The sequence below is a fragment of the Macaca thibetana genome, chromosome 13 (genome assembly GCF_024542745.1).
Source record: "Macaca thibetana thibetana isolate TM-01 chromosome 13, ASM2454274v1, whole genome shotgun sequence".
Taxonomy (NCBI): Eukaryota; Metazoa; Chordata; class Mammalia; order Primates; family Cercopithecidae; genus Macaca; species Macaca thibetana.
This window is the reverse complement of record NC_065590.1, coordinates 942,083-966,784: the sequence shown is the minus strand read 5'-3', so window position 1 is coordinate 966,784 and position 24,702 is coordinate 942,083. Positions and strand designations below refer to the sequence as shown.

Sequence of the window (24,702 nt, the reverse complement as noted above, 5' to 3'; positions counted from 1 at the left end):
CACTGAGGTGAAGGTCCTCTGCGCAGTAGATGAAGAACTGTAAGTAAGCCATGTTGATCGGGACTACCGCTGACTTGAAGATCTGAATATCGGTGTCATCGGCCCCATACAGCTGCTTTTGATCTATCTGGAGGGACCAGAGAGCTGATATAGTCAAGGTCATGTGGAGGTCACAGGTAAGGACCCCAGACTTTGCTTCCCCAACCTCCCACTTGGTGCAGGGGGATGGGACAACCCCACAGTGGCTCAGCGGACAAAGGAGAGACCCCACAGTGGCTCAGCGGACAAAGGAGAGACCCCACAGTGGCTCAGCGGACAAAGGAGAGACCCTACAGTGGCTCAGCGGACAAAGGAGAGATCTGATGGTCAACGCCCAGGGTGAGGCTCAGGGGTGCCCCCAGGAGGCAGCCAGGATAGGATAGGTTCCTGGGGCATTAGGGGCAGCTCACCAGGGCCTGGTCTCCCACACCGAGGGCACAGATGGTGACTTTCAGGTAGCCTGTCACACCACTGCCGGGGTTATTTGGTTGGCAGAGGCCTAGCCATTTCCTTAGGAGTGTGTGACCTGGAGAGGCAGAGGGGCCATGGGAGATCTGCCTCCAGCCTCCTTCCCTCTCCCCTGAAACCAGCCTTTGTTTTAGGAGGAGGGGAAGGTGGAAATACGTCTCAGGCATCCTGTGTTCTACCCAGTGGCAGAGGAAAAGGGGAGTCACGTGTACCATGAAGCAATGAGAGCGTGCTCACAAGGCTGCCAGCTGTTGCCTCTAGGAAACAGGGACCCCTGTTTATGCCTTGGGAACCTACTGTTCTTACTGTGGCCTGGTCTGGAACCAGGCACTGTAGAGGCAACCATTTTCCTCAACCTGGTGTGTATGTTATAGCCAGGTAGGGTGGGAACTTCCACTCAAACTTTAATCTCCCAATACTGGCCTCAAAAAATAGAAATCTAACCCAGGATGGTAATAAAAGGCCAGCACTTGACTGAAAGGGATGCCCTGAGTTTTTCGGAGAAAGATGCTACTATTATAAAGTAAAACAGGCCAGGCGCGGTGGCTCACGCCTGTAATCCCAGCACTTTGGGAGGCTGAAGTGGGTGGATCACCTGAGGTCAGGAGTTCGAGATCAGCCTGGCCAACGTGGTGAAACCCCATCTCTACTAAAAATAAAAAATTAGCTGGGTATGGTGGCGCATGCCTGTAGTCCCAGCTACTTGGGAGGCTGAAGCAGGAGAATCGCTTGAACCCAGTAGGCAGAGGTTGCAGTGAGCCGAGATCGAGCCACTGCACTCCAGCCTGGGTGACAGAGCGAGACTCCATCTCAAAAAATATAATTAAATTAAAACATAAGGTAAAATAAAATACCACAATGTACAGTAACATATTATCAAATACAGAAAATCATTTACAACCTCTAATACTTCCCTCCACCCATGTGTTGGACGTATGGGGATTTTAAGGTATTCTGACCCCTGGCCTGATTTTTCTCAGAAGACATACATATTTGCCATAAGTGTTACCTACCCGGAGAATGGTAGATAAACCCAATATCTGTCTGGAAAGACAAGAGTGGGGTGAGAATTAGTTAGGGCCTGCAGCCAAGATTTGTAATATCAACTAACCTGACCCAACTACTAGCTGTTGGGGCTTCAGTATGTTCTCTGCCCTAACTCCTTTCATCTTTACAGCAGCCTGGGAGGTAGGCCCATTATCACCTCTACTCTGCAGAGGAAGATACTGAGTTTGAGAGAGGTGCCCAAAGTCTTACAACCAGCCAGTGAGAAAGCCTGCATGGAAAATGTCCTCAACACTGCACTGTGCCACCCCCTCGGCCAACGCAGCCCGACTCTACCCTACTCCTGGGTCCGGGAAGGGCTCACTGCTCCTGGGGAAGAGGATGGTTAAGGTAAGAGGTAGGAGTTGATAAAGAAACTACGGGTTTTCTCTTTCCCCTTGGAGACAGTTTCTGACACAGAGGTTTGAGGAATGTGGTTCGGGATGGAAGGTGACATATGTGGGGCAAGCTGCTACAGAACATTAGGGCCACCCATACTGTGTTCTTAGATACAGCAACACAGCACAGTCCATCAAAGAAAAGCTTGATAAATTGGACTTCATCAAAAGGAAAATTTTTGCTTTTGAAAGACACCGTTAAGAAAATGAATAGGCTGGCCGGGCACGGTGGCTCAAGCCTGTAATCCCAGCACTTTGGGAGGCCGAGATGGGCGGATCACGAGGTCAGGAGATCGAGTCATCCTGGCTAACACGGTGAAACCCCATCTCTACTAAAAAATACACACACACACACACACAAAAAAAAACACTAGCCGGGCGAGGTGGCGGGCGCCTGTAGTCCCAGCTACTCGGGAGGCTGAGGCAGGAGAATGGCGTGAACCCGGGAGGCGGAGCTTGCAGTGAGCTGAGATCTGGCCACTGCTCTCCAGCCTGGGCGGCAGAGCGAGACTCCGTCTCAAAAAAAAAAAAAAAAAAAAGAAATGAACAGGCTGTTGGCCGGGTGCGGTGGCTCACTCCTGGAATCCCAGCACTTTGGGAGGCCGAGGCGGGTGGATCACGAAGTCAGGAGATCGAGACCATCCCAGCTAATATGGTGAAACCCCGTCTCTACTAAAACTACAAAAAAATTAGCCGGGCGAGGTGGCGGGCGCCTGTAGTCCCAGCTACTGGGGAGGCTGAGGCAGGAGAATAGCGTGAACCTGGGAGGCAGAGCTTGCAGTGAGCCGAGATTGTGCCACTGCACTCCAGCCTGGGTGACAGAGCAAGACTCTGTCTCGAAAAAAAAAAAAAGAAAGAAAATGAATGGGCTGTCATACTCTGGAAGAAAATATTAGCAAATCATATATCAATAGTTAGAAAACAAACAATCCAAGGAAAACAAGCTAAAGGTTTGAACAGACACTTCACCAAAGAAGATATACAGATGACGAGCACATGAAAAGATGTTCAACATCATTAGTCATCAGGAAGGTTTAAATTAAAATCACAACGAAATACTACTACACACCGTTAGAATGGCTAAAATAGAAAAGATGGACTAGATCAAGTATTGTGGAGAATGTGGGGCAACTGGAACTCTAATACACTGCTGGTGGGCATGTACAGTGGCACAACCTATTTGGAATTTTGGAAAAAAACTTTTAGAAAATTTCCTTCAAAAGTTAAACACACACCTCTGGGTGCAGTGGCTCATACCTGTAATCCCAGCACTTTGGGAGGCCAAGGCAGACTAATACAAAAATTAGCCAGGCATGGCGGCATGCACCTGTAATCCCAGCTACTCGGGAGGTTGAGGCAGGAGAATCGCTTGAACCTGGGAGGTGGAGGCTGCAGTGAGCTGAGATTGCACCGCTGCACTCCAACCTTGGTGACAGAGTGAGACTCTGTCTCAAAAAAAAAAAAAAAAGTTGACTGGGTGCGGTGGCTCACGCCTGTAATCCCAGCACTTTGGGAGGCCAAGGCAGGTGGATCACAAGGTCAGGAGTTCGAGACCAGCCTGGTCAACAGTCTCTACTAAAAATACAAAAATTAGCCACACGTAGTGGCAGGTGCCTGTAATCCCAGCTACTTGGAAGGCTGAGGCAGGAAAATCATTTGAACCCAGGAGAGGGAGGTTGCAGTGAGCTGAGATCAAGCCATTACTCCAGCCTGGGTGATAGGGCAAGACTCCAACTCCAAAAAAAAAAAAAGTTAAACATGTACCACATATACCTACCGTATGATTTAGTCATTCTGCTTCTACATATTTTCCCAAGAGAAATTAAAGCTTATGTCTACACTCAGATTTGTACACAAATGTTTACACAGCCTCATTATAGCAGCCTCAGACTGGAAACAATCTAAATGTCCATTCACAAGGGAATGGATAATTAAACTGTGGTACATCCATACGCTGGACTATTACTCAGCAGTAAAAAGGAATGCACTACTGACAAATGCAACAACATGGATGAATCTCAGAATAGCAATGCTGAGGGAAAGAAAGCAGGCACAAAAGGGTAGAGAATGTATGATTCTATTGATAAGAACTAAAGGAAATACTTATCTATTAATGTGAACTCTAGGAAAGAAACGTTCGCATAATAACAGAAAGCAGATCAGTGATTGTCTGGGAATGCAAGGGGGTGGGATGGGGAATGAGACGGAGTGATTCCCAAGGCGCATTAGGCAACTTTTGGAGGTGACAGATGTGATGGGTATATTCATTATCTTAATTGTGATGATGTTTTCTTCCTGGGTGTGCACATATTTTTAATATATCAAATTGCACATTTTAAATATGTACAATTCATTGTATGTCAATGACACTTCAATAAATCCATAATATAAAAAAAACAGGGCAAGGCACGGTGGCTCATGCCTGTAATCCCAGCGCTTTGGGAGGCAGAGGCGGGTGGATCAGTTGAAGCCAGGAGTTTGAGACAAGCCTGGTCAACATGGTGAAACCCCATCTCTACTAAAAATACAAAAATTTGCCGGGCGTGGTGGCGCATGCCTGTGGTTCCAGCTATCCTGGGGGGCTTTGGCGGGAGAATCGCTTGAACCCGGGAGGCAGAGGATGCAGTGAGCCGAGATCGCACCACAGCACTCAAGCCTGGGTGACAGAGCAAGACTGTCTCTCTCTCGCCCTCCCTCTCTCTCTCTCTCTCTCTCTCTCTATATATATATATATATAAAAATTAAAAAATAAAAAAACAGAATAAAAACTCAGTCACTTCTAGTGAAGCAACAGATCCAGACGGTGATCATCATTAGTTGTTAACAACATAAAATGAGAGACCAGCAGACATTTTGTGCCTTCTGTTAAAGTCCCTTGCCAACTAATTGGTTGAGACTGATCTAAACTCTAGATAGGGAAGCGGGGTGGGGGGAATGCAAAATGATCCCCTGAAGATGAAATCAGCAAAACCCAGACCAGAGAAAATGCTACAGGTCCAACTACCCAGTTTCTTTAACAAATAAGTTGCAAATTAAAAAAAAGAAGAGGAAGTGGGGGGAACAGAGAGGACCAACAGAGTAAAAGGAAACTAAAATGCATATTAACCACTTGCAATGAATGGATCTGGTTTGGAATCCTGATTTGTTTTTTGTTTTTGTTTTTATGAGACAGAGTCTCTCTCTGTCGCTCAGAGTGGAGTGCAGTGGCAAAATCTTGGCTCACTGCAACCTGTACCTCCTGGTTTCAAATGATTCACCTGCCTCGGCCTCAGGAGTAGCTGGGATTACAAGCATGTGCCACCATGCCCAGCTAATTTCTGTATTTTTAGTAGAGATGGCCATATTGGCCATGCTGGTCTTGAACTCCTGACCTCAGGTGATCCGCCTGCATTGGCCTCCCAAAGTTCTGGGATTACAGGTGTAAGCCACTGTGCCCAGCCTGGAATCTTGATTTGAACAAAGTGTAAAAGGAATATGTAAAACAATTAGGTGAATTTGAACACTGACTAGGTATTTAATGCTACCTAGGAATTATGAAGGTTTTTAGATGTGATAATTGTATGTGGTTATGCTTAATAAAATCCTTATGTTTTCGCAATACATACTGAAATGTAGAAAGATAAAATGATATGATGCTTGAGATTTGATTCAAAATAATTCAGTGGTGAAGGGGAAAGGGGCTAGGTGTAGGTAAAACACAATTGACTGTGAATTGATGAAGATGAGTGATGAGGATATGGGAGTTCATGATACCAAAATAAAAAGAAATAAAAAATAAGCTCGGCTGGGTGCGGTGGGCACATGCCCGTAATCCCAGCACATTGGGAGGCTGAGGTGGGAGGACGGCTTGAGTCTAGGAGTTCTAGACTAGGCTGGGTAACATAGTGAGACCCACTCGCTACAAAAAAAATTTAAAAATTAGCCAGGTATGGTGGTGCACACCTATAGCCCTAGCTACTTGGGAGGCTGAGGTGGGAGGACTGCTTGAGCCTGGGAGTTCGAGGCTGCAGTGAGCCGTGATCGCATCACTGCACTCCAGCCTGGGTGACAAAGCAAGATCACATCTCAAAGGAAAAAAAAAAAGAAGCTCGGTTAAACTCAGGTTTTCTCTGACCTCTATAACTTAGTCAGTTTATGTCACTGGTCACTGTCTAGAAATCATGCGGTGGCCTTTGTCAAGAGCACAACATTTTTCACCTCCTACCATCTAACATTTCTAGAATCCCTCTCTATGTTTTTTCCAAGGGTGGTCCCCCTTTACTAACATTGTAGATTTAGTAAATAAAAATAGAAGAGACCCACTTAAATTAAAATTTCACAGAAACAATGACGACTTGGTTAATACACATACGTCCCTGCAATATTTGGTGAGAAGCCATGTAATATTTGGGATATACTTATATTTAAAATGTATTTTTTTGTTTATCTGAGATTAAATGTAACCGGGCATCCTGTATTTAACGTAGCAACCTACCTTTTCCTGATTTTTTTTTTTTTTTTTTTTTTGAGACAGAGTCTCGCTCTGTCGCCCAGGCTGGAGTGTAGTGGCCGGATCTCAGCTCACTGCAAGCTCCGCCTCCCAGGTTTACGCCATTCTTCTGCCTCAGCCTCCCGAGTAGCTGGGACTACAGGTGCACGCCACCACGCCCGGCTAGTTTTTTTTTGTATTTTTTAGTAGAGACGGGGTTTCACCGGGTTAGCCAGGATGGTCTCGATCTCCTGACCTCATGATCCGCCTGTCTCGGCCTCCCAAAGTGCTGGGATTACAGGCTTGAGCCACCGCGCCCGGCGCTTTTCCTGATCTTTTTGGATTTGGAGAATGTTAGTTTAGTCCATCATGACTGCAAACTCTCCTAATCTCTCAGCCTGTCTTTCCAAATCACATCTTTTCACTCTGTCCTCAAAGGCAGCAATCTTTCTCTGAGTTTCCCTAACATATAAGCTGACCTTTTGGATCCTCTGCTTCTACTTCCTGGAGGCAGAGATTTGAACTGTGTCCATAGTATCATGGCTGTGTGGAAATCAACATGACACCCCGAGCTTTATAAATGTTATATATACTTTAATCCTCACAATCACCCTCCAGATTGAGTATATTATTATCCCCCTTTTACAGATGAGGAAGTAGAGGCTCAGAATAACTTCTGTTAAGTCACCCAGTTGGTAGGTGGATACAAGTGTGGATCTTTCTTTTTTCTTTTCTTTTTTTTTTTTTGAGACGGAGTCTCACTCTGTTGCCCAGGCTGGAGTGCAGTGGCTGTGATCTCGGCTCACTGCAAGCTCCGCCTCCCAGGTTCACGCCATTCTCCTGACTCAGCCTCCCAAGTAGCTAGGACTACAGGCGCCCGCCACCTCGCCTGGCTAATTTTTTGTATTTTTAGTAGAGACGGGGTTTCACCGAGTTAGCCAGGATGGTCTCGATCTCCTGACCTCGTGATCTGCCTGCCTCGGCATCCCAAAGTGCTGGGATTACAGGCGTAAGCCACTGCACCCAGCCGATGAAAATCCCAGTCCTTTTCCCTAGACTTGGGCATGGAGCCCAGTGTGGGTCTCTGCTATAACTGTTTCACCGAACCTCCTCCCATGTACAGTACTCACTTGAAATCTCCCGATCTCTGCTTTGTATCTCATTACTGAGGAGTTCACCACCTGCAAGGGAGTTCCCAGAAATATTTTAATTATTCACGATCCCAATTTCCCTCAGCCCCTGTAAGAGGAATAGCAAAGGCACATCCGGGATCCTCCTGATGTGTTGAATGCTTCTTAATGGGGCTGACACTTGCACATGGGTGCTCTCACTTCACTCCCAGAGGAACCCTGTGAGGTTCACATTTTTAATTCCATTTTACTGATGAGGAAATTGATCAGAGAGGTCAATTTCCTGGCCCCAAGTCAACATAAAGCAAGGTGTTGCACTCAGCATTATCCATCACATGCTCTCCTGGTTGTTTCTTCTGTGCCTTTGTTCCCAAGAACATGTAAATTCTTCAAAGGAAGAGTCCTCTTTGTTCTCTTTGGCCCCGTGCTGGGCACATGGCAGACACCTGATGACCACATGTTCACCGTTGTTACTGGGCTCCCTTTGGTTAGGGAATGGAGTATTCTACTCAAAAGGGCCTTTGGTGGCTTGAGAATCCTGGTACATGGGAAGGGGCTGCCCTGTTCACCTTGGCGCCCAGTTCAGGGCCGGGCAGTTGGCAGTCCACAACGTTTGTTGAGTGAATGAGTAAATGAATGAATAATCTGGGTGCCAGGGGGTGAAGAAAGTTGGGGGGCGGGTGAGGAAGACAATCTGAAGTGCCCCTGGCTCTAAGGGCGGGGGCTGGAGCTGCAGCGCTTCCCAGTATTGAAGTGGGACAAGAAACACACCTTGCTGGGGACCAGTTTGGCTCCTCACCTGAATTAAGATGGTCTCATCAAAGAACTTTGCAGGAACCTCGTGAAAATTCTGGAAGAAGATCTGAGGCAGAGAGAATTGGGGTAGAGTGGACGATTTCTTCCACCACTTCACCCAAGCACCCGGTAAACCCGAAAGCTCAGAATAATGTGCTTCCTCCCACAGCTTTACCCATTTCAATGGGTTTACGAGAACAGGTTGAGTATTCTTAATCCAAAAATCTGAAATCAAAAATGCTCCAAAATCTGAAACTTTCTGAGTGCCAACATGACCCTGAAAGGAAATGCTGACTGGAGCGTTCTGGGTTTTGGATTTTTATGTTACGAATGCTGAACCGGTACAATGCAAATATTCCAGATTCCCAAAAAAGTCTGAAATCCAAAACACTTCTGATACCATGCATTTTGGGTAAGGGATACTCAACTTGTGCCACTTCTCTCATGCTCCTCTAGAAGCAGAGGTCTCCCGGGCTGCTAGAGGGATTTCCCAGGTTTTTTTGTTTGTTTGTTTGTTTTTTTAGGGGGAGTCTTGCTCTGTTGCCCAGGTGGGAGTGTGGTGGTGCAATCTGAACTCACTGCAAGCTCCACCTCCTGGGTTCAAACGATTCTCCTGCCTCAGCCTCCTGAGTAGATGGGATTACAGGCACCCGCCACTGCGTGTGGCTATTTTTTGTCTTTTTACAAAAGAGACAGGGTTTCACCATATTGGTCAGGCTGGTCTCGAACTCCGGACCTCAGGTGATCCACTCACCACGGCCTCCCAAAGTTCTGGAATTACAGGCATGAGCCACCATGCCCAGTCTCCTGGAGGGTTTTCTGCCCAGAATGGGGAATGGTAGGAGATCCCTGGAGAACTCAGGACCCAGCTAGCTGCCTAGGATGGAGATTTGAGCCCACACCTCCTTCTAGATTGCCCTGCCAGTCCACTCTGTCCCTGCTCCCCGTGGCAGCTAGAAACTCCTTTCCCAAATGCAAACCTAGGCCTGTCACTCCGTTGCCGAAGTCCTCCATGGCTCCTGAGTAGTGTCCAGGATGGGACCCCAGCCCACACTGTAGGCTCCCCTCCAGCCAGTCTCCTCCAGCCACACCCATAGCTATAGTTCTGCTGTCAAGTCTGCGGCTTGCTTGGTTCTAGGCCTTTGAAAACACCATCCCTTTTTCCTGAATTATCTTTTCCCATCCCATCCGTCTTTCCCTGGTAAAATCTTCCTGCAGGGTTGCTGGAGCCCTTCTGAGTCCTCTCCGTCACCCCCAGCCTCATTACTCACTTACTCCTCCCAGCTTCCACTGTGCTTTTATCTTTTATTTGTTTATTTACTAATTAATTCAACAGGCATTTATGGAGCACCTACTGTACATCAGGCACAGTGCTACCATTTGGGGCTCCAGCAGCAATGGGACATACATGGTCTGGGTCTCTGCTTCAGACCTCCAGTAACAATGCTCCCAGACCTCTGCAAACCACAATCTGCTCCACTGTAATTGTTTATGGATTCATGAGCTGTGCCCCCACCAGCCCACCAGCTGCTGAGATGCAGGGCTCTGAGTTATCCTGTTCTGTATTTTCAGTGCTTGGCCCTCAGGAGACACTCAGTAAATGCTTGTGGAACAAACACATGATGACACCCTAGTCAAGGAGCAAGCTTGCAGGCTGCCCGCCCGGGATGCCCAGCCCTTGGCTGGCTCCTTGCCTGAGGTGCCCCGTTCAGCCCACCTCGTTAAAGAAAGGGTTGTTCCCCATCTTGATGCGTGTCTGGTGCTGCTGGCCTGCGATGGACACCTTCACCACTGGTTTGATGTTGTTGCCCATGAGCTGTCGGGCTTCAAACACCTTCACTCGAACCTAAGGGGAGAACACATGGGGAGCTGACGTTGAGGACCTTGGCCCCGCCTTCCCCAGCTGGGACACAATGTTCTGATAAGAAAACATTCTAGACCAGGTGCAGTGAGTTGCTCATGCCTGTAATTCCAGCACTTTGGGAGGCCAAGGTGGGAGAATCGCTTGAGCCCAGGAGTTTGAGACCAGATTGACTGGGCAACATGGCAAAACCCCGTCTCTACAAAAAATTAGCTGGGCGTGGTGGTGCATGCCTGTCTGTAATCCCAGCTACTTGGGAGGCTGAGGTGGGAGGATACCTGAGCCCAGAGGTCTAGACTGCAGTGAGCTGTGATTGTGCCACTGCACTCCAGCTTGGGCAACTGAGCAAGACTCCGTCTCAAATAAAAAGAAGAAAGAAAGAAAGAAAAGAAAAGAAAAGAAAGGAAGGAAGGAAGGAAGAGAAAGAAGAGAGAGAGGGAAAGGAAGGAAGGAAAGAAGGAAGGAAGGAAGGAGAAAAGGAAGGAAGGAAAATAAAGGAAGAAAGGAAAGAAAAGAAAAAGAGAAAGAAGAGAGAAAGGAAAGAAGGAAGGAAGAAAGAAAAAAGAAGGAAGGAAGGAAGAAAGAAAGAAAAAAGAAAAGAAAAGAGAAGAAAAAAAGAAAAGAAAAAAGAAAGAATAAATATTCTCTCCGTACCACAGTGGGGAGAGACAATCCACTGGGAGAAGGCTAGGAGGCAATGGACTTGCAAAGGCTTGGAGAGACAGGCTTGGGTTATCAAGGCCCAGGAAGCCGTTGTAAAAGGAATTGGATCTTGTGAGGAGGACACTGGGGCTTTTGAAGAAGGTGCTTGGCGTGATAAGAGTGACATCTTTGAAAGGCCATTTTGGTTGAAGAACGGACAGGAGAGAGCTGGAGGCTGGGGGTTCAGGAGAAGGCTTGTGATGTGGTCCAGGGAAGAGATGGTGGTGGCTCAGGCCAGGGAATGGAAATGGTGGGGGGGAAATGGGAGCAGCTGGGTGACGTTAAGAGCTAGGACTTGGCTGGGTGCAGGAAGAGGAGCGGTCCAGGAGCCTCCCTGCCTCCTGGGCAAGGAGCAGGCCGGGGAGCAGGTAAAACCATGGCAGGAATGTTAGTCCACAGGCTAGAAGGTAGAGGGAAGTTGATAAGCCATGGGATGAGGGTTCCTGAATCCACACGGAAATGTGGGCCTTCCCACAGGTCCCCTCAGTCCCCAGCCTCTCCTGCACAGTTAATTTAACTTTCCCTGTGCCCTACTGCGTTTTGCCAACAACCAAGGACTCTGAGAGGGCAGGATCCCTGTCATCTGCGCTGCTTCCCCAGCAGGTACCGGGGCCTGCCAATGCACAGCCAGCCCTCCTACTGCCTCACTGGAGCCCTGTGGCTTCAGCTACAGGCAGAAGTTTCCAGAATGGCCACGGGAGGAGCAGGGGATGTGGCAAGGATCTGAGGGCCTGAAGCTGGGTCTGAAGCTCTGCCCTTCTACCATGACCTTGGGGAGGGGTGAGGACGGCCTGGGAACACAGCAAGCAAGGGTGTCAAGTGGGTCACATGAACTTGCAACCTGGAGGGTCCTCACCTGAAAGTGCTGAGGCTTTGAGGACAGAGCCCTGTGCGCGGTGGAGCCAGGGACCATCAGTTTCTGCCTGGCCGCCTCTCTTGCCGTTATGCCCAGGAGGTCTTCAGCTCCTAGAGGGACATAGTCCAGGGTGGGCTGAAAGGCCCGGGGCCCAGGAGGTTTGAGGCATTTTCCCCATTCCACCATTCTGTCCCCAGTGACCGTCTCCTGACTAAAAGCATGGCCAAGAGGCCCCAACAGGGACGCATGTCCTCTGCAGAACATTACCATGGGCCCCCCCCACCCTCAGGAATTGTGGATTCCTGGACCTCGCTCCACACACTGGGGCTGTTGGAGATGACCATCCTCATCTCTCTGCAGCCCCTTGGAGACTTACGTCTTGTATCTTATGGGTCTTATGTCTAGAGATGACAAATAGGCATATTGGGATGGCCTCAGCCAGATGTCTGGAGATCTGGCATCTAGACCCTGTAGCTTCCAGGGACCCTAGCCCGGTCACATTCCTTCTGTAGGCCTCAAGGGCTGGGTTTTGAAGGTCCCTAAGAAGCCATCCAGCTGTGCATGGAGAAAGGCAGGGTAAGCCCTTAAGGGTAAGCTCCAGGGAAGGACATACCTGTCTTCTCAATATCCCGGTGGCTTATATGGGCCACCTGTAGGGTGACAGTACACTGCAAGACAAAGGCCGGGGAGCTGTAAGACAGACCCCGCCATCCTAGGACACAGCACCCAAGCCCTGCACAGTCTGGCTGGGTTCACGCCTGGTCCTCCCGGTGGGGGCCGTGATGCTAGCCATGGGATGGGGCCACACCACAGGCATCTGCACAGTCTGGGTGGAGGGAGGTTATAAATGGGTGAGGAGAGAGCAATGGGTTACAGTGGAGAGGATGTTTGTAGATTAAAGCAGCCACATGGTGGTGATGGTGGCAGAAAAGGATGCAGGACAGTGGGGAGGAGAGGGAGAGGTGACTTGAGCCCAGAACACAGATGCTAGCAGTTCTTCCCTGAGCCCAACATCTCATGAGCTCATGTGGGGCCCCTGCACACTCCTGCCTTTTAATTGAGCTCCTTTCTTCATGTGTTCCCATGACCCACCCAGCCTCCAGACTGTCACCAGGATGGCCCCTGAACACCCCAAGTGTCTAAATGATCAAAGTTAAATGGCAATTCACCAGCGTGGACCACAAGGCCCTTCACCTCTAGCTCTTGGTCGCCCACACAACCTCAGTTCTCCCACCTCCACATGCCGCCCCCCCCGGTGCCAACAGTGCAGCACACCTTCCCTCATCTTGCCTCCTGCTCCACCCACTTTATGCCCCTGCCTGGGCTGGTCTTCCACTCCTGTCCATTGGGGAAACTCATGCCTCTGCTTACAACTCAACTGACAGACTGAATGCGCCTTGGCTTACGATGGGATCACATCCTGATAAACTCATTGTAAGTCAACAATATCGTGTGTCCATCCATTGTAAGTCACAGACTGTCTGCATACAAATGGACAATGGTCAAACCACACATAAAATAAGACTCAGATCCACATCTGCAGCAACCAGCCCGGGAAACCAACCTGTTATCTACAGTAACCAGCCCAGGAAGCCAGCCTGCTCCAAGTCAGACTTGTAGGAGGTCAGACTACTGTCACTAGCAATAATCCAGGAAGCCAAGCAATAATGATCAGCTCCAAATGGCCAGGCCTTGATTAATAACTGGCAGCTGCCTTAATTTTTGTCCCCACTTCCAACTTAGGACCAACCAGAGAGAGCCAAACATGCCCCTCTAACCAATCACATGGGAGGCCCTGTTTCTAGCTAGCCTGCCTTGGGCTCCCCCGTAGCCTCCCATCAGGGCACATCTGCAGCCTTCCCTTCTGTCCACTGCGAAGCTCTCCCGCTCCCCTGGCTGCCTCTGAGTCTCTACCAAAACACAAATGATGATGAACGAGTCCCTTGCTAGCACAAGCTCTGAATAAACAGCCTTTGCTTGTTCTCATTTGGGTGCTCTTCCTACATTTCCGTATGTCTTAAACATCACCCCGTCTGTAAACTGTCCATGACCTCCTGAGACAAATCGTTCACTCCTTCCTGACCTCAGCCAGTGGCCTTGCTTTACTGAAGCTTGTCTCATGGGCGCTGGAGCGCCTGTCACTGTGAATGCAGCGTACTCCAACAGACCATGGGCTTCAGGCAATTTTGTACCACAGGTCCTAGCACAGTGGTTGACTCTCCACGGAAGGTGGTCAATTCATCTAAATAGGTGGGTTGTGGTGGGGGTAGATGATGGCAAGGGGGGTGGTCAGGAGAGGAAGGCGGTGTGATGGGGCCCCCCAGGCAGGAAGCCCTCTTGTGGTGTGGGCCGCTTCCCCAGCTGCCCCCATTCCTCCAGTCACCCTGCCTGGGCCTTCCTGGGCCTGACTCACATCTGTGGGCTTCATGGAATGGTTGAGCAGGGTCAGATCCTTCACAAAAAGGACCTTGCTTGGTTGTTTCCACAATGGCTTGAGCAGGACTGTGGCCAGGCCAATGAAGCTGGGGAGACAAGGAGCAGGTGTGAGATCCCGAGCCAGGGGAAAGGCGTCCTCCTCTCTCCCGGGCAGGGCTTTAGCTAGAGACGGTTTCCTCCCAGGGCTGTGCTGTCCTCAGAGAGAGGCTGGAGAAGAATGCAGTGGGGCTGGGGATCCACGACAGGGCACAGGGCTCCTGGCTCTGGGAACTGTCTTGGGGCTCCTAGGCAAGTAACAGTTGATTGGACCAGGGATGGACACCTGGCTAGAGCTGGGACAACAGGATTCTATGTCCTAGGAATTTTGACCTGGGATGTCATAGCCTCAGTCTCAGGGCATGTGAGTCTCAGCTGGGCTCTAGATGAGGCTGTGATAAGAAGCCGGGGTTGGGCAGAGAGAAGCAGAAATTTGAGCTACGTGGCTTCAGATGGACAGAGCTGCTGCTGGGTTCCCAAGTTCCTGTCCCAGCTGATTTGCAGTCTTGCCCTGGCTACCCTTTCAGTACCCACCCCTCTTTTTTCTCTTTAGCTGGCTGGAGTGGGTTCCGGTCCTTCATGTGAATGAGTTGTGCATTAGAGACAAGGGTCACATAACCTGCTGCTGCGTTGGTCAGTAGTTAGGCTCCTCCTGCCTCACTCTGCCTCACCTTTCTTCCTTTTGTGAGCCCGTGTCCTGAAGGGTGACTTGCAGGAAGGAGTCATTTTCCAGGGGGCGGTTCCAGAGGTGCCAGATTAGGGTCTGTGGGGGGCATAGAGAGGTCAGCATCCTTCCTCTGCCCTTCCCTTCCCATCCCATGTTTCTAGGAAATGAGGAAAGATGTGGGGAACGGGCTAGCACTGCGTTTCTCTGAGACTGAGGAACCTCCCTCATGTCTAACTTCCTCAGGAGATGGCGCTTGCTACCTTTCACCAAGCTGTGCACATCCCACTGGGCTTCTGTGACTTGAACTGCAGTATCGTGGGCACGCTGAGAATTAAGGGTTTGGGGACTAGGAATGGGGCGAGGGGCAACATGGAGTGATGGCAGATGAGAGGGAGTCACGCAAAGGGAGCCTTCACTCGGCTTCAGGCTTCTAGGAACGTCAAGATGGCCCAGCTGGACGAGTTGATAGGCCATAACATGGTCCATCCTCAGAGTGGGGGAGAAGTCCACGAACAGTCGTGGGCAGGTGTGGCCTTCACAGCCTTGTCGGGTCAGAGGCTACTACTCCCAGGCCAAGATGCCCAGCCTTGAGGAACACTTGTGAGGCTGCAGGTCCTCTCCCTAGACCTCCGAGCACCTGCCTGGGCCCCACCCTTGCCTCCTTGCTGTTGGGATTGTTATTTACTCTTCTGGGCTTGCCCTGGTGTCTACCTCATTCCACACGGGATCATTCCCTTCCACCACACGAGTTCTTTTCTTGACATCTGCAAAGAAACCAAGGGGCTGGCATTGATGGTAGGAAATATTTCAATGTCTGGGTCGGAGTGGAGTAAAGAGAACTAGGACACTCTAAGAAAACTTCAAGTCAACACTGGCGGGTGTGAAATGGCATCACTTCTTTCTTTCTTGTGGGGGTTCAACATTTCTTGATTTTATCACTGTGACAGATAATGCTATATGTTCATTTCATTTTCTTTCTTCGTTTCTCTTTTTCTTTTTTCTTTACTTTTGTGTGTGTGTGTGTGTGACATGAGGTCTTACTCTGTCAGCCAGGCTGGAGTACAGTGGCATGATCTGGGCTCAATGCAACCTCTGTCTCCCAGGCTCAAGCCATCCTCCCACCTCCCAAGTAGCCTGGACTACATGCCACCATACCCGGCTAATTTTTGTATTTTTTGTAGAGACAGGGTTTTACCATGTCACCCAGGCTGGTCTCAAACTCCCGGACTCAAGCTATCTGCCTGCCTCAGCCTCCCAAATTGTTGGGATTACAGGTGAAAGCCGCCGCGCCTGGCCCATTTCATTTTCTTCCGGAGTTTTCAGTGTCTTGCAGCTAAGCGGGGCCGTGTGACTCACTCTGGCCAATGGGGTATGGATATGATATTTGCCACTGCCAGGTCTGGTTCTCAATTTCCATGAGATTCTTCATTCTCCTCTCTCCTCTCCCTATAGCCACCCTCGTGACCTGCTAACTTTGCAGCCACAAGGAGCACGTGGCTAGTCCCTAAACTACCATTTGTAGGAGCTACACAGGAGAGCTGTCTGACCAGCACCATCCATGCAGGACTTGGTGTAAGCAAGAGGTAAACTTTCATCGTTAACCCACTGAAAATTAAGGTTTTATTTATTGCCGGAGCAAAGCCCAGTGTACCCTAACGAAGACATCCTGAAACATCCATAATGGGTAAAAGGCCCTCCAAGCAGTGGGAAGGGGAGCAGGTTAGTGGACAGCATATGAAGGAAGAGGCTGAGAAGGACAAAAGGAGTACAAAGTGTCAAACATAAACATACAATCAGAAGAATCTGTGGGTGAACCCAGGGTTCTGAGTTTTAGGCATCTTTGTGAGAGATATTTCTGGAATGAGAAAGATGGTGCCCATGAGTTGGTGGGGAAGATGGCTCAGAATCAGAGAAGAACTGGCAACCCCTCGCCTGGCTAACTGGAGAATTAGTCAAGCAGGGCAAATTCATCCTGAACTCGCACCGCCCCTCTTGAAACCTGCAGACTGAGGACATCAGCATGTATGACCCTGTGAGCCCAGAGTCCCAAATGTTCAATCTCTGAATATTGCTGTGTTCAACAAGCCTAGTTTCACAGAACAACAGCATAACATAAAATAAAGAAATTCCATTCTTCACTCACATCTCCTGTAGGAACTACTGTGTCCTCTTTTCTCTTGGTCTGGGTTTTCTCCCTACCAACTGTCCCTGTAAAACCTATTTGCCTGTATCCACCGTCCTGTATCTCCACCTACATACTTTCACCCTTTTTTCGTTTTTCTTTCTTTCTTTCGAGATGGCACTTCTTGATCTGTTGGCCAGGCTGGAGTGCAGTGGTGTGATCTTGGCTCACTGCAACCTCCGCCTCCCAGGTTCAAGCGATTCTTCCGCCTCAGTCTCTCAAGTAGCTGGGATTACAGGCACCTGCCACCACGCCCAGCTAGTTTTTATATTTTAATAGAGACAGGGTTTCACTGTGTTGACCAGGCTTGTCTCGAACTCCTGACCTCCAGTGATCTGCCCACCTCAGCCTCCCAAAGTGCTGGGATTACAACCGTGAGCCACCATGCCCCATCCTTTCATCCTTTATTCTTTTCTTTCCTTTTAGCTGCCAGATCTTTGATATCTAAATATACCTAACATCTCTCTCATTTTCTCTCACAAATTCTTTCATCCTTTTCTTTCCCTTCCTTCTTGGGGTTCTATTCTCTTAACTAAAAAAAAAAAAAAAAAAAAAAAATGGAGATAGTAAAACTTGCTTCATCTACAAAAAAAAAAATGGAGATGATAAAATTTGCTTCATCTACCTCTGGAATTGCTGTGAGCAGCAGACATCATTGTACATATGAAAAGGCTTTGTCAGCTGGGTGCCATGGCTCACACCTGTAATCTCAGCACTTTGGGAGGCCCAGGTGGGTGGATCCCTGAGGTCAGGAGTTCGAGACCAGCCTGACCAATATGGTGAAACCCCGTGTCCACTAAAATGACAATAATTAGCCGGGTGTGGTGGCATGCGCTTGTAGTCCCAGCTACTTCGGAGGCTGAGGCAGGGGAATTGCTTGAACCTGGGAGGCAGAGGTTGCAGTGAGCCAAGATCACACCACTGCACTCTAGCCTGGGTAACAGAGTGACAGTCTGTCTCAAAAAAAAAAAAAAACGCTTTGTCAGTTGTAAAGCTCATGCAAACGGAACTAACATGATCAAGCAGTTATTACTAGAAGTTATACTAAGGGCTATACACATATTATCTTTTTAAACCCCCACATCAATCTGAGGAAGCAGGGACTTTCTCTTTAAACCTTAGTTTACGGCGCAGCTCTAGGTCATGGAAGAAAGTCCAGAAGCACTCGTCCTCTCTTTTTTCCATATCCATTCCCTAGCAAAAGTAGGAGGCAGAGAAGTCATAATCAAACGACAGCAATAAGTTTTGAGAGAGCTGGGCAATGTCTACTTCACTTTGTGTTATACAGGGCATCTTTTACGTAGTACGGTGCCCTACACCTCTTTTTTCACTGAATGCATGTTGCCTCTGGGGGCTTCTCTCTCCCATGTGGACCCAAGGAGGCTCTCACCTCTGAAGTCGATGGACATGCAGGGCCTGGGTAGTGGAGCTAGCGGTGGGTCAATCTTGGCCGACTGCACAACAAGCCGCAGCATCTCGGAGACCTACTCTCTTCCCTCGTTCCCTCCGCAGTGCCACAGCTTCCTTTTTGGAGCTCCTCAGTCCGAGGCTCTTCCCAGGGATCCTGGGGTGAGTGGAGCCCCACTTCCTGTCTGTTGCTTGGCAACAGAGAGGATGTCACAAAGGTGGGCGGTTCTCGGTTCTGGTGAGGAATTAATGGGAAAGAGGGGGGAAGAGGAACAGTATGGGTGTCACCCAGTATAGGTGACTGGGCCTGTAGAAACAAAATCATCTGGCTGCTTTCACCTCCTCTTTTCTCTTTTCTCCTATTCTTTTTTTTTTTTTTTTTTTTTTTTTTTGAGATGGAGTCTTGCTCTTGTTGCCCAGGCTGGAGTGCAATGGTGCGATTTCAGCTCACCACAACCTCTGCCTCCCGAGTTCAAGCGATTCTCCTGCCTCAGCCTCCCGAGTGGCTGGGATTACACGCATGCGCCACCACACCCAGCTAATTTTGTAATTTTAGTAGAGATGGGGTTTCTCTATGTTGGTCAGGTTGGTCTGGAATTCTCGAACTCAGGTGATCTGCCCGCCTCGGCCTCCCATACTGCTGGGATTACAGGCGTGAGCCACCAAGTCTGGCCTTTTTTTTTTTTTTTCCCACCCCACACCTGCCCTCCTTGCTGTCCTTTTGATTTCAAGGTCAGACGTAAGGTTGATGTTTTCTCCTTGTACAAGCAAGTTGTCTGGAGTGAATCATTGCCAAAGTCACACAATTTAGATGAGAAAATAAGAAAACAGTGAAGCGACCTGAGAAAAGGGATAGGAAAATCAAGGACTATTTCTGTGAGGTCTCAGCGAAAGTTCTTCTTAACGTGGAAGCCTCCTTTTTACTAAGAAAAACCTAAGTTTACATATGAGACCCTCTTTGACAAAAGGAAATTAGCTTTTGAATGAATGAGCTCCTATGGAAGGTCGAAGAAGCCCATGCAGTTTTGAAGTGGCTGTCTTTATGGCTGTCAGAGCCTCTGAGCATTAAGGTGGAGCTGGGGCATTTACTGTTATTCTCCACAGCAAGGTTTTTTAGGTTTTAGGGTTGAACGTTGTATAAATTACATCTTATTTAATAGTTAGAAGGAAAACTAATGAATATCTAAAAGCTGGGAGCAGTGGCTCACGCCTGTAATCCCAGCACTTTAGGAGGCCGAGGTGGGTGGATCACGAGGTCAGGAGATGGAGACCATCCTGGCTAACACAGTGAAACCCCGTCTCTCCTAAAAATACAAAAAAATTATCCGGGCGTGGTGGCACACGCCTGTGGTCTCAGCTACTCGGGAGGCTGAGGCAGGAGAATCGCTTGAACCCTGGAGGCCGAGGTTGCAGTGAGCCGAGATCACGCCACTGCACTCCAGCCTGGTCGACAGAGAGAGACCCCGTCTCAACAACAACAACAACAAAACAAAACAAAACAAAAAATCAAACTCATTAATAAGCCAAGAAACGGGATAAGATACCATTTATCACCTCTTAAATTGGCAAAGAATGAAACAAAATGATAAACACGGTGTGCTGAGGAAGGGGGCAGAGAAAAGACACAAATTTGTTTATAGTGGGAATGGAAATATAAGTAGAGAAACAGCAGAACCCTGGCCCCAAACAAGCGCCAGGAGACAAAGTTAAGGGTAGGGAGAGGTGGGGCAGGGGCTGCTCTATTTGTGATAATTTCTGTGGCATTAAGCTTCATATTTCTAAACAGCACATTTAAATAGCATTCCTTGATTTTTTTCAAATCTGTGAGGCATTTTCCTAGTTTTATTGTTTTCCCTGGGGCTCTACCTCCTGGTCTTCTCTTCTCCCCCAGCCGAGACTGGTGGTCCCCAGTCATGCAGCACAGCTATCGTCCTGGGGTACTCTTTGCCATCACCTTCAGAATTCCTTGTCTGCTTCTTGTGTTAGACCCTGCTTCCCCGATCCTATGCCTTCTGTTTTCTCAATTTACCCTCTCATCTTTGTGGAACACAGCTTTGAGTAGCTTTCTGAATGTTTCGAGTGTTTGCATGTCTGTACATATCATTTTCTTTTTTTTAGAGACAGCGTCTTGCTGTGTCTCCCAGGCTGGAGTGCAATGGTGCGATCTCGGCTCACCGATCTCTGCCTCCCGGGTTTAAGTGATTCTCCTACCTCAGCCTCCCAAGTAGCTGGGATTACAGGCATGGGCCACCACACGTGGCTAATTTTTGTATTTTTAGTAGAGACAGGGTTTCGCCATGTTGGCCAGGCTGGTCTTGAACTCCTGAACTTGTGATCCATCCGCCTCAGCCTCCCAAAGTGCTGGGATTACAGGTGTGAGCCACCACACCTGGCCATTTTTAAAAATTTAATTAATTAATTTTTTTAAAAAAATAGAAATGAAGTCTGACTGTTCTGTGCAGGCTGGTCTTGAACTCTTGGTCTCAAGCAATCCTCCCACCTGGGCCTCCCAACGTGCTGGGATGATAGGCATAAGCCACAGCTCCCGGGTGAGATTTACCATCTTGAACCATGACTCTTGCTCTCTCAGTCAGTCAACCAAATAACCAATTATTGATCAGTCATCATTTGAACAATTACCTATGTCCTGGGCTCTATGTTCTCTGGAGGATACAAAGGTTAATTTCCCTGACTTTGAGGATCTACTGTCTCTACACAAAAACACATAGGAAAGTTAACCACACAAAGCGATCTAGGGTCAGTAACAAAATTCTATTTTTTTTTTTTGAGACATGGTCTCACTCCGTCGTCCAGGCTGGAGTTCCGTGGCGCGACCATGGCTCATGGCAGCCTGGACCTCCTAGACTCAAGTGATCCTCCCACCTCAGCCTCCCGAGTAGCTGGGACTACAGGCATACATCACTATCACACATGCCTAATTTCTAAAATTTTTTGTAGATACAGAGGTCTCATCATATTGGCCAGGCTCATCTCAAATTCCTGAGCTCAAGAGATCCTCCCGCCTAGGCCTCCCAAAGCGCTGGGATTACAGGCGTGAGCCACACAGGTACATTCTTAATGAGGAAATTCAGGGGACTGCCCGGGTGGAGGTGGACAGTTGGGTGCTCGACCGCCCAGAGGGCACAAAGGACCAACACGATGGGGGCGGCGAGAACTGGGGCCGTAGAAGCCAGCCTCGTCCTCCGCCCTCGCTTTCCCTACTGAAAATGCGCGAGGGGGACACTCCAGCCCAGGTGCTGACTTTCTGCTTCGGACACGCTCTCGCGCTCTCGCGCTCTCGGCGCTCCTCTTCCGGACTGAGGCGCCGGGGCTTCATCCGTTCCGGGCTTTGCCGCTCACCGCCTCTCCCTTCCCAGGCCGTGAGCCGCTTCCGCGTTTTACTCGGTGCCCGCAGCGCCGGGGCGTGGAGGCGTTGACGCGCACGCGCTGAGGGATCTGGCCCGGGCCGAGCGCGCGGCCGTAAGAGCGCGGGTGAGAGCTGCGTTGGCTTCGAGGGGAGTGGCGGGCCGTGGGGTTCGCGGCCCTGGTTGGGACGGCCGGGGGTCTCGGCGAGGGCTTCAGGGCTCCCGGGGCGTGCGGGGGCCCGGGCTAGGGCCGGCTGCCGGGGCTGGTCGGGCGGGTTGGGCCGGGGGCGGGCGGGGGCCGCGTCTGGGCCTCGGTGACGCGGACGCCGAGCCGTGCCCCAGGGAGCGGGAGGCGGGAGGCGGCGGGCGGCGGCGGGCGGCGGCGGGCGGCGGGCGGGGGCCAGGAGGCTCCTCCTCGTCGCGAACTCTGCATGACCTTGGCCAAGTCGCTTCAGTTCCCCGAGCTGGCGACCTCGTCTGTAAAATGCGAGTCATGGCCCTGTCTCCTCGATGGAGGCTCAGTGGCAGGAACGCCTGCGGGGCCGCCGGGGTCCGGGGCGGTTTGCTGGGGACGCCTCGCCGGGGGTGCGGGCGAAAGGGCTTCCACGGGGACCATTTTGTCACAGGCTTTGTGGGGGGAGCTCTCCTTTTCATATAAACTCTGGAATATTACGAAGTACCGACAGAACTTTTGTTTCACGCGGTACGAGGGACTCGAAGGACATGGAGCCCTAGCTGGGATTCGCTTTTTTGAGGCCCGCGTTGCCCTGCCCTTTAGCGGTGCCCACGCTCCTGCTGCGGACCGGGCTCGGTTGGCATCGTCGGTAGAGGATGATGTGAAGCGACAGAGAACCTTAGCTTTCGACGAACTCACGTTTGTGATTTCCCGTTTGCCAGAACTCTTCCTGCCCACCTAGGAAGTTGTGCTGGCCAAGCAGGTGTAGTGTCTGTCCACGCCAGGTCTTTCTGAACCTCGGGGTCGGTGAGCTCTCCCGTTAGCGAATTTCAGTTCGCTAGAGGTTGAGTATGGGACAACTCATGGCACCTCGTTTTTCTTTTTTTTTTTTTTTTCCCTTTTTTTTTGGTGTTGGTGTGGGATTCCACGAACCCTCCCCACCAGAGGTCTGCTGTGAAATGGATACTCAACAGGAATGATAGTAGGTTACAAAAGTAAGCATGTTCGATGGTGTAGATTGGGAGAAATTCAGAATATTGGAATTGACCTAAACTGAAACTTCTCACTGCAGGTGACTAGCATGCAGATACCCTTGCTCTGACTTTCTGCCCCTCCACTGACATGGCCCACCGGGGTGGGGAGAGGGACTTCCAGACTTCAGCTCGACGCATGGGCACCTCGCTGCTCTTCCAGCTTTCAGTGCACGAACGGGAGCTGGACCTGGTTTTTCTGGATCATAGCTATGCCAAGCCTTGGAGTGCCCACCCAGATGCCAGTAGTGCCCGCCCCACCCGCATGCTCTTTGTCACTCCCCGGCGGCAGCACGAAAGTACCATGTGAGTTTGGGCTTCTGAGGGCTGCTGCTGCCGTCACTGGGCAGTGATCAGATGGGAATTTAGAGAGGATTTTCTCAGGATTGACTGGGGGAGATTGTATGAGGCGTTTGGATGTTAAATTCAGGCATCTCTTAAGCAGCATAAGGATAGCAGGCTTGAATGTGGATATCTGTATGAGACAGCTAACAAGAATTAGGAAAGCAAGACATGGAAATGAAAAGCAGACGACCTATTCCACTTAGATAATAGGATGTGTGGAAAGGGGAAAATCGCAGAGGGTTATTTAACTGGTGAAGAAAAAGACTGAAAAGTTGATTTTAAAAGATGACCACACAGGATACGACTCCTTATCACATTAGTCCAGTGCTCTGGGTTGCTTGACAGTGGCAACAATAGCCTTTTTATAGTAATGCATTTTGCTTTTCTTGGCTTCACACAGGAAGGTTAGAAGCCAGTTCCCAAGACATTGCTTTTTCTCTTCCCTTGTTACAGAGCTGCTATCCATGGGTTAATCTAAACCCTTCTTATGTCTAATGGTATTTTCACCCAGCCTATGTTATAGGGTAAGGAAGTTTCATAAATTGACTACCTGATGTGTGATACAGTTACATTTGGTCTAAATAAACCTGTTTGCCAATTCTTTTGCACTTTAAGGCACTCTAATTATGTTTCAAGATGTGTTGATATATTCTGTTATGGTGATCAAAGGAGGACTTTTGGAGAAGAGTTTTTTCTGTTTTTTTTTTTTTTTTTTTTTTTTTTTGAGACGGAGCCTCGCTCTGTTGCCCAGGCTGGAGTGCAGTGGCCGGATCTCAGCTCACTGGAAGCTCCGCCTCCCGGGTTTACGCCATTCTCCTGCCTCAGCCTCCTGAGTAGCTGGGACTACAGGCGCCCGCCACCTCGCCCGGCTAGTTTTTTTGTGTTTTTTAGTAGAGATGGGGTTTCACCGTATTAGCCAGGATAGTCTCTATCTCCTGACCTCGTGATCCGCCTGTCTCGGCCTCCCAAAGTGCTGGGATTACAGGCGTGAGCCACCGTGCCCGGCCTTCTGTTTGTTTTTGATCTGACCTAATGTTTAATCTTTCCTTAAGCACTGGTTTCAATTTTGTGGGGGGTTAGAGCCCTTGTAGAGGCTTCTTTAGAGTCCCCCCTCCTGGAATTGAGCCTTAATGACCTGAGGAGTTAGAGATATCACGATGTGTGTGTGGTTTTTTTTTTTTTTTTTTTTTTTTGAGACAGAGTTTTGCTCTGTTACCCAGGCGGGAGTGCAGTGGTGTGATCTCGGCTCACTGCAACCTCCACCTCCTGGGTTCAAGCGATTCTCCTGCCTCAGCCT

General features: G+C 49.5%; 2 protein-coding genes across 8 annotated transcripts in view; one reads left to right on the top strand and one right to left on the bottom strand.

Annotated features, from left to right (window-relative positions):
* FER1L5 (fer-1 like family member 5) overlaps positions 1-18,670 on the bottom strand; it is a 65,369-nt gene extending 46,699 nt beyond the window's left edge. The window contains exons 1-12 of the mRNA XM_050755188.1: positions 18,473-18,670; positions 15,612-15,664; positions 14,905-14,996; positions 14,175-14,283; positions 12,375-12,429; positions 11,762-11,871; positions 10,060-10,188; positions 8,347-8,409; positions 7,548-7,598; positions 1,521-1,551; positions 450-565; positions 4-127 (exon numbers count right to left, since the gene is read on the bottom strand). Coding sequence (XP_050611145.1) covers positions 4-127; positions 450-565; positions 1,521-1,551; positions 7,548-7,598; positions 8,347-8,409; positions 10,060-10,188; positions 11,762-11,871; positions 12,375-12,429; positions 14,175-14,283; positions 14,905-14,996; positions 15,612-15,664; positions 18,473-18,557 — 1,018 coding nt within the window. The 5' untranslated portion in view covers positions 18,558-18,670. The remainder of the gene's footprint in view (positions 1-3; positions 128-449; positions 566-1,520; positions 1,552-7,547; positions 7,599-8,346; positions 8,410-10,059; positions 10,189-11,761; positions 11,872-12,374; positions 12,430-14,174; positions 14,284-14,904; positions 14,997-15,611; positions 15,665-18,472) is intronic.
* Positions 18,671-21,884: 3,214 nt separating this feature from the next.
* Positions 21,885-24,702, top strand: part of KANSL3 (KAT8 regulatory NSL complex subunit 3) — an 87,138-nt gene continuing 84,320 nt past the window's right edge. For 5 of the 7 annotated variants that reach the window (XM_050755062.1, XM_050755063.1, XM_050755065.1 and 2 more), the window contains exon 1: positions 22,639-23,366. In XM_050755062.1, coding sequence (XP_050611019.1) covers positions 23,152-23,366 — 215 coding nt within the window. In that variant the 5' untranslated portion in view covers positions 22,639-23,151. Of the gene's footprint in view, positions 21,982-22,638; positions 23,367-24,702 lie in introns of those variants that run through there. The other 2 variants (XM_050755061.1, XM_050755064.1) reach the window with 2 other exon arrangements.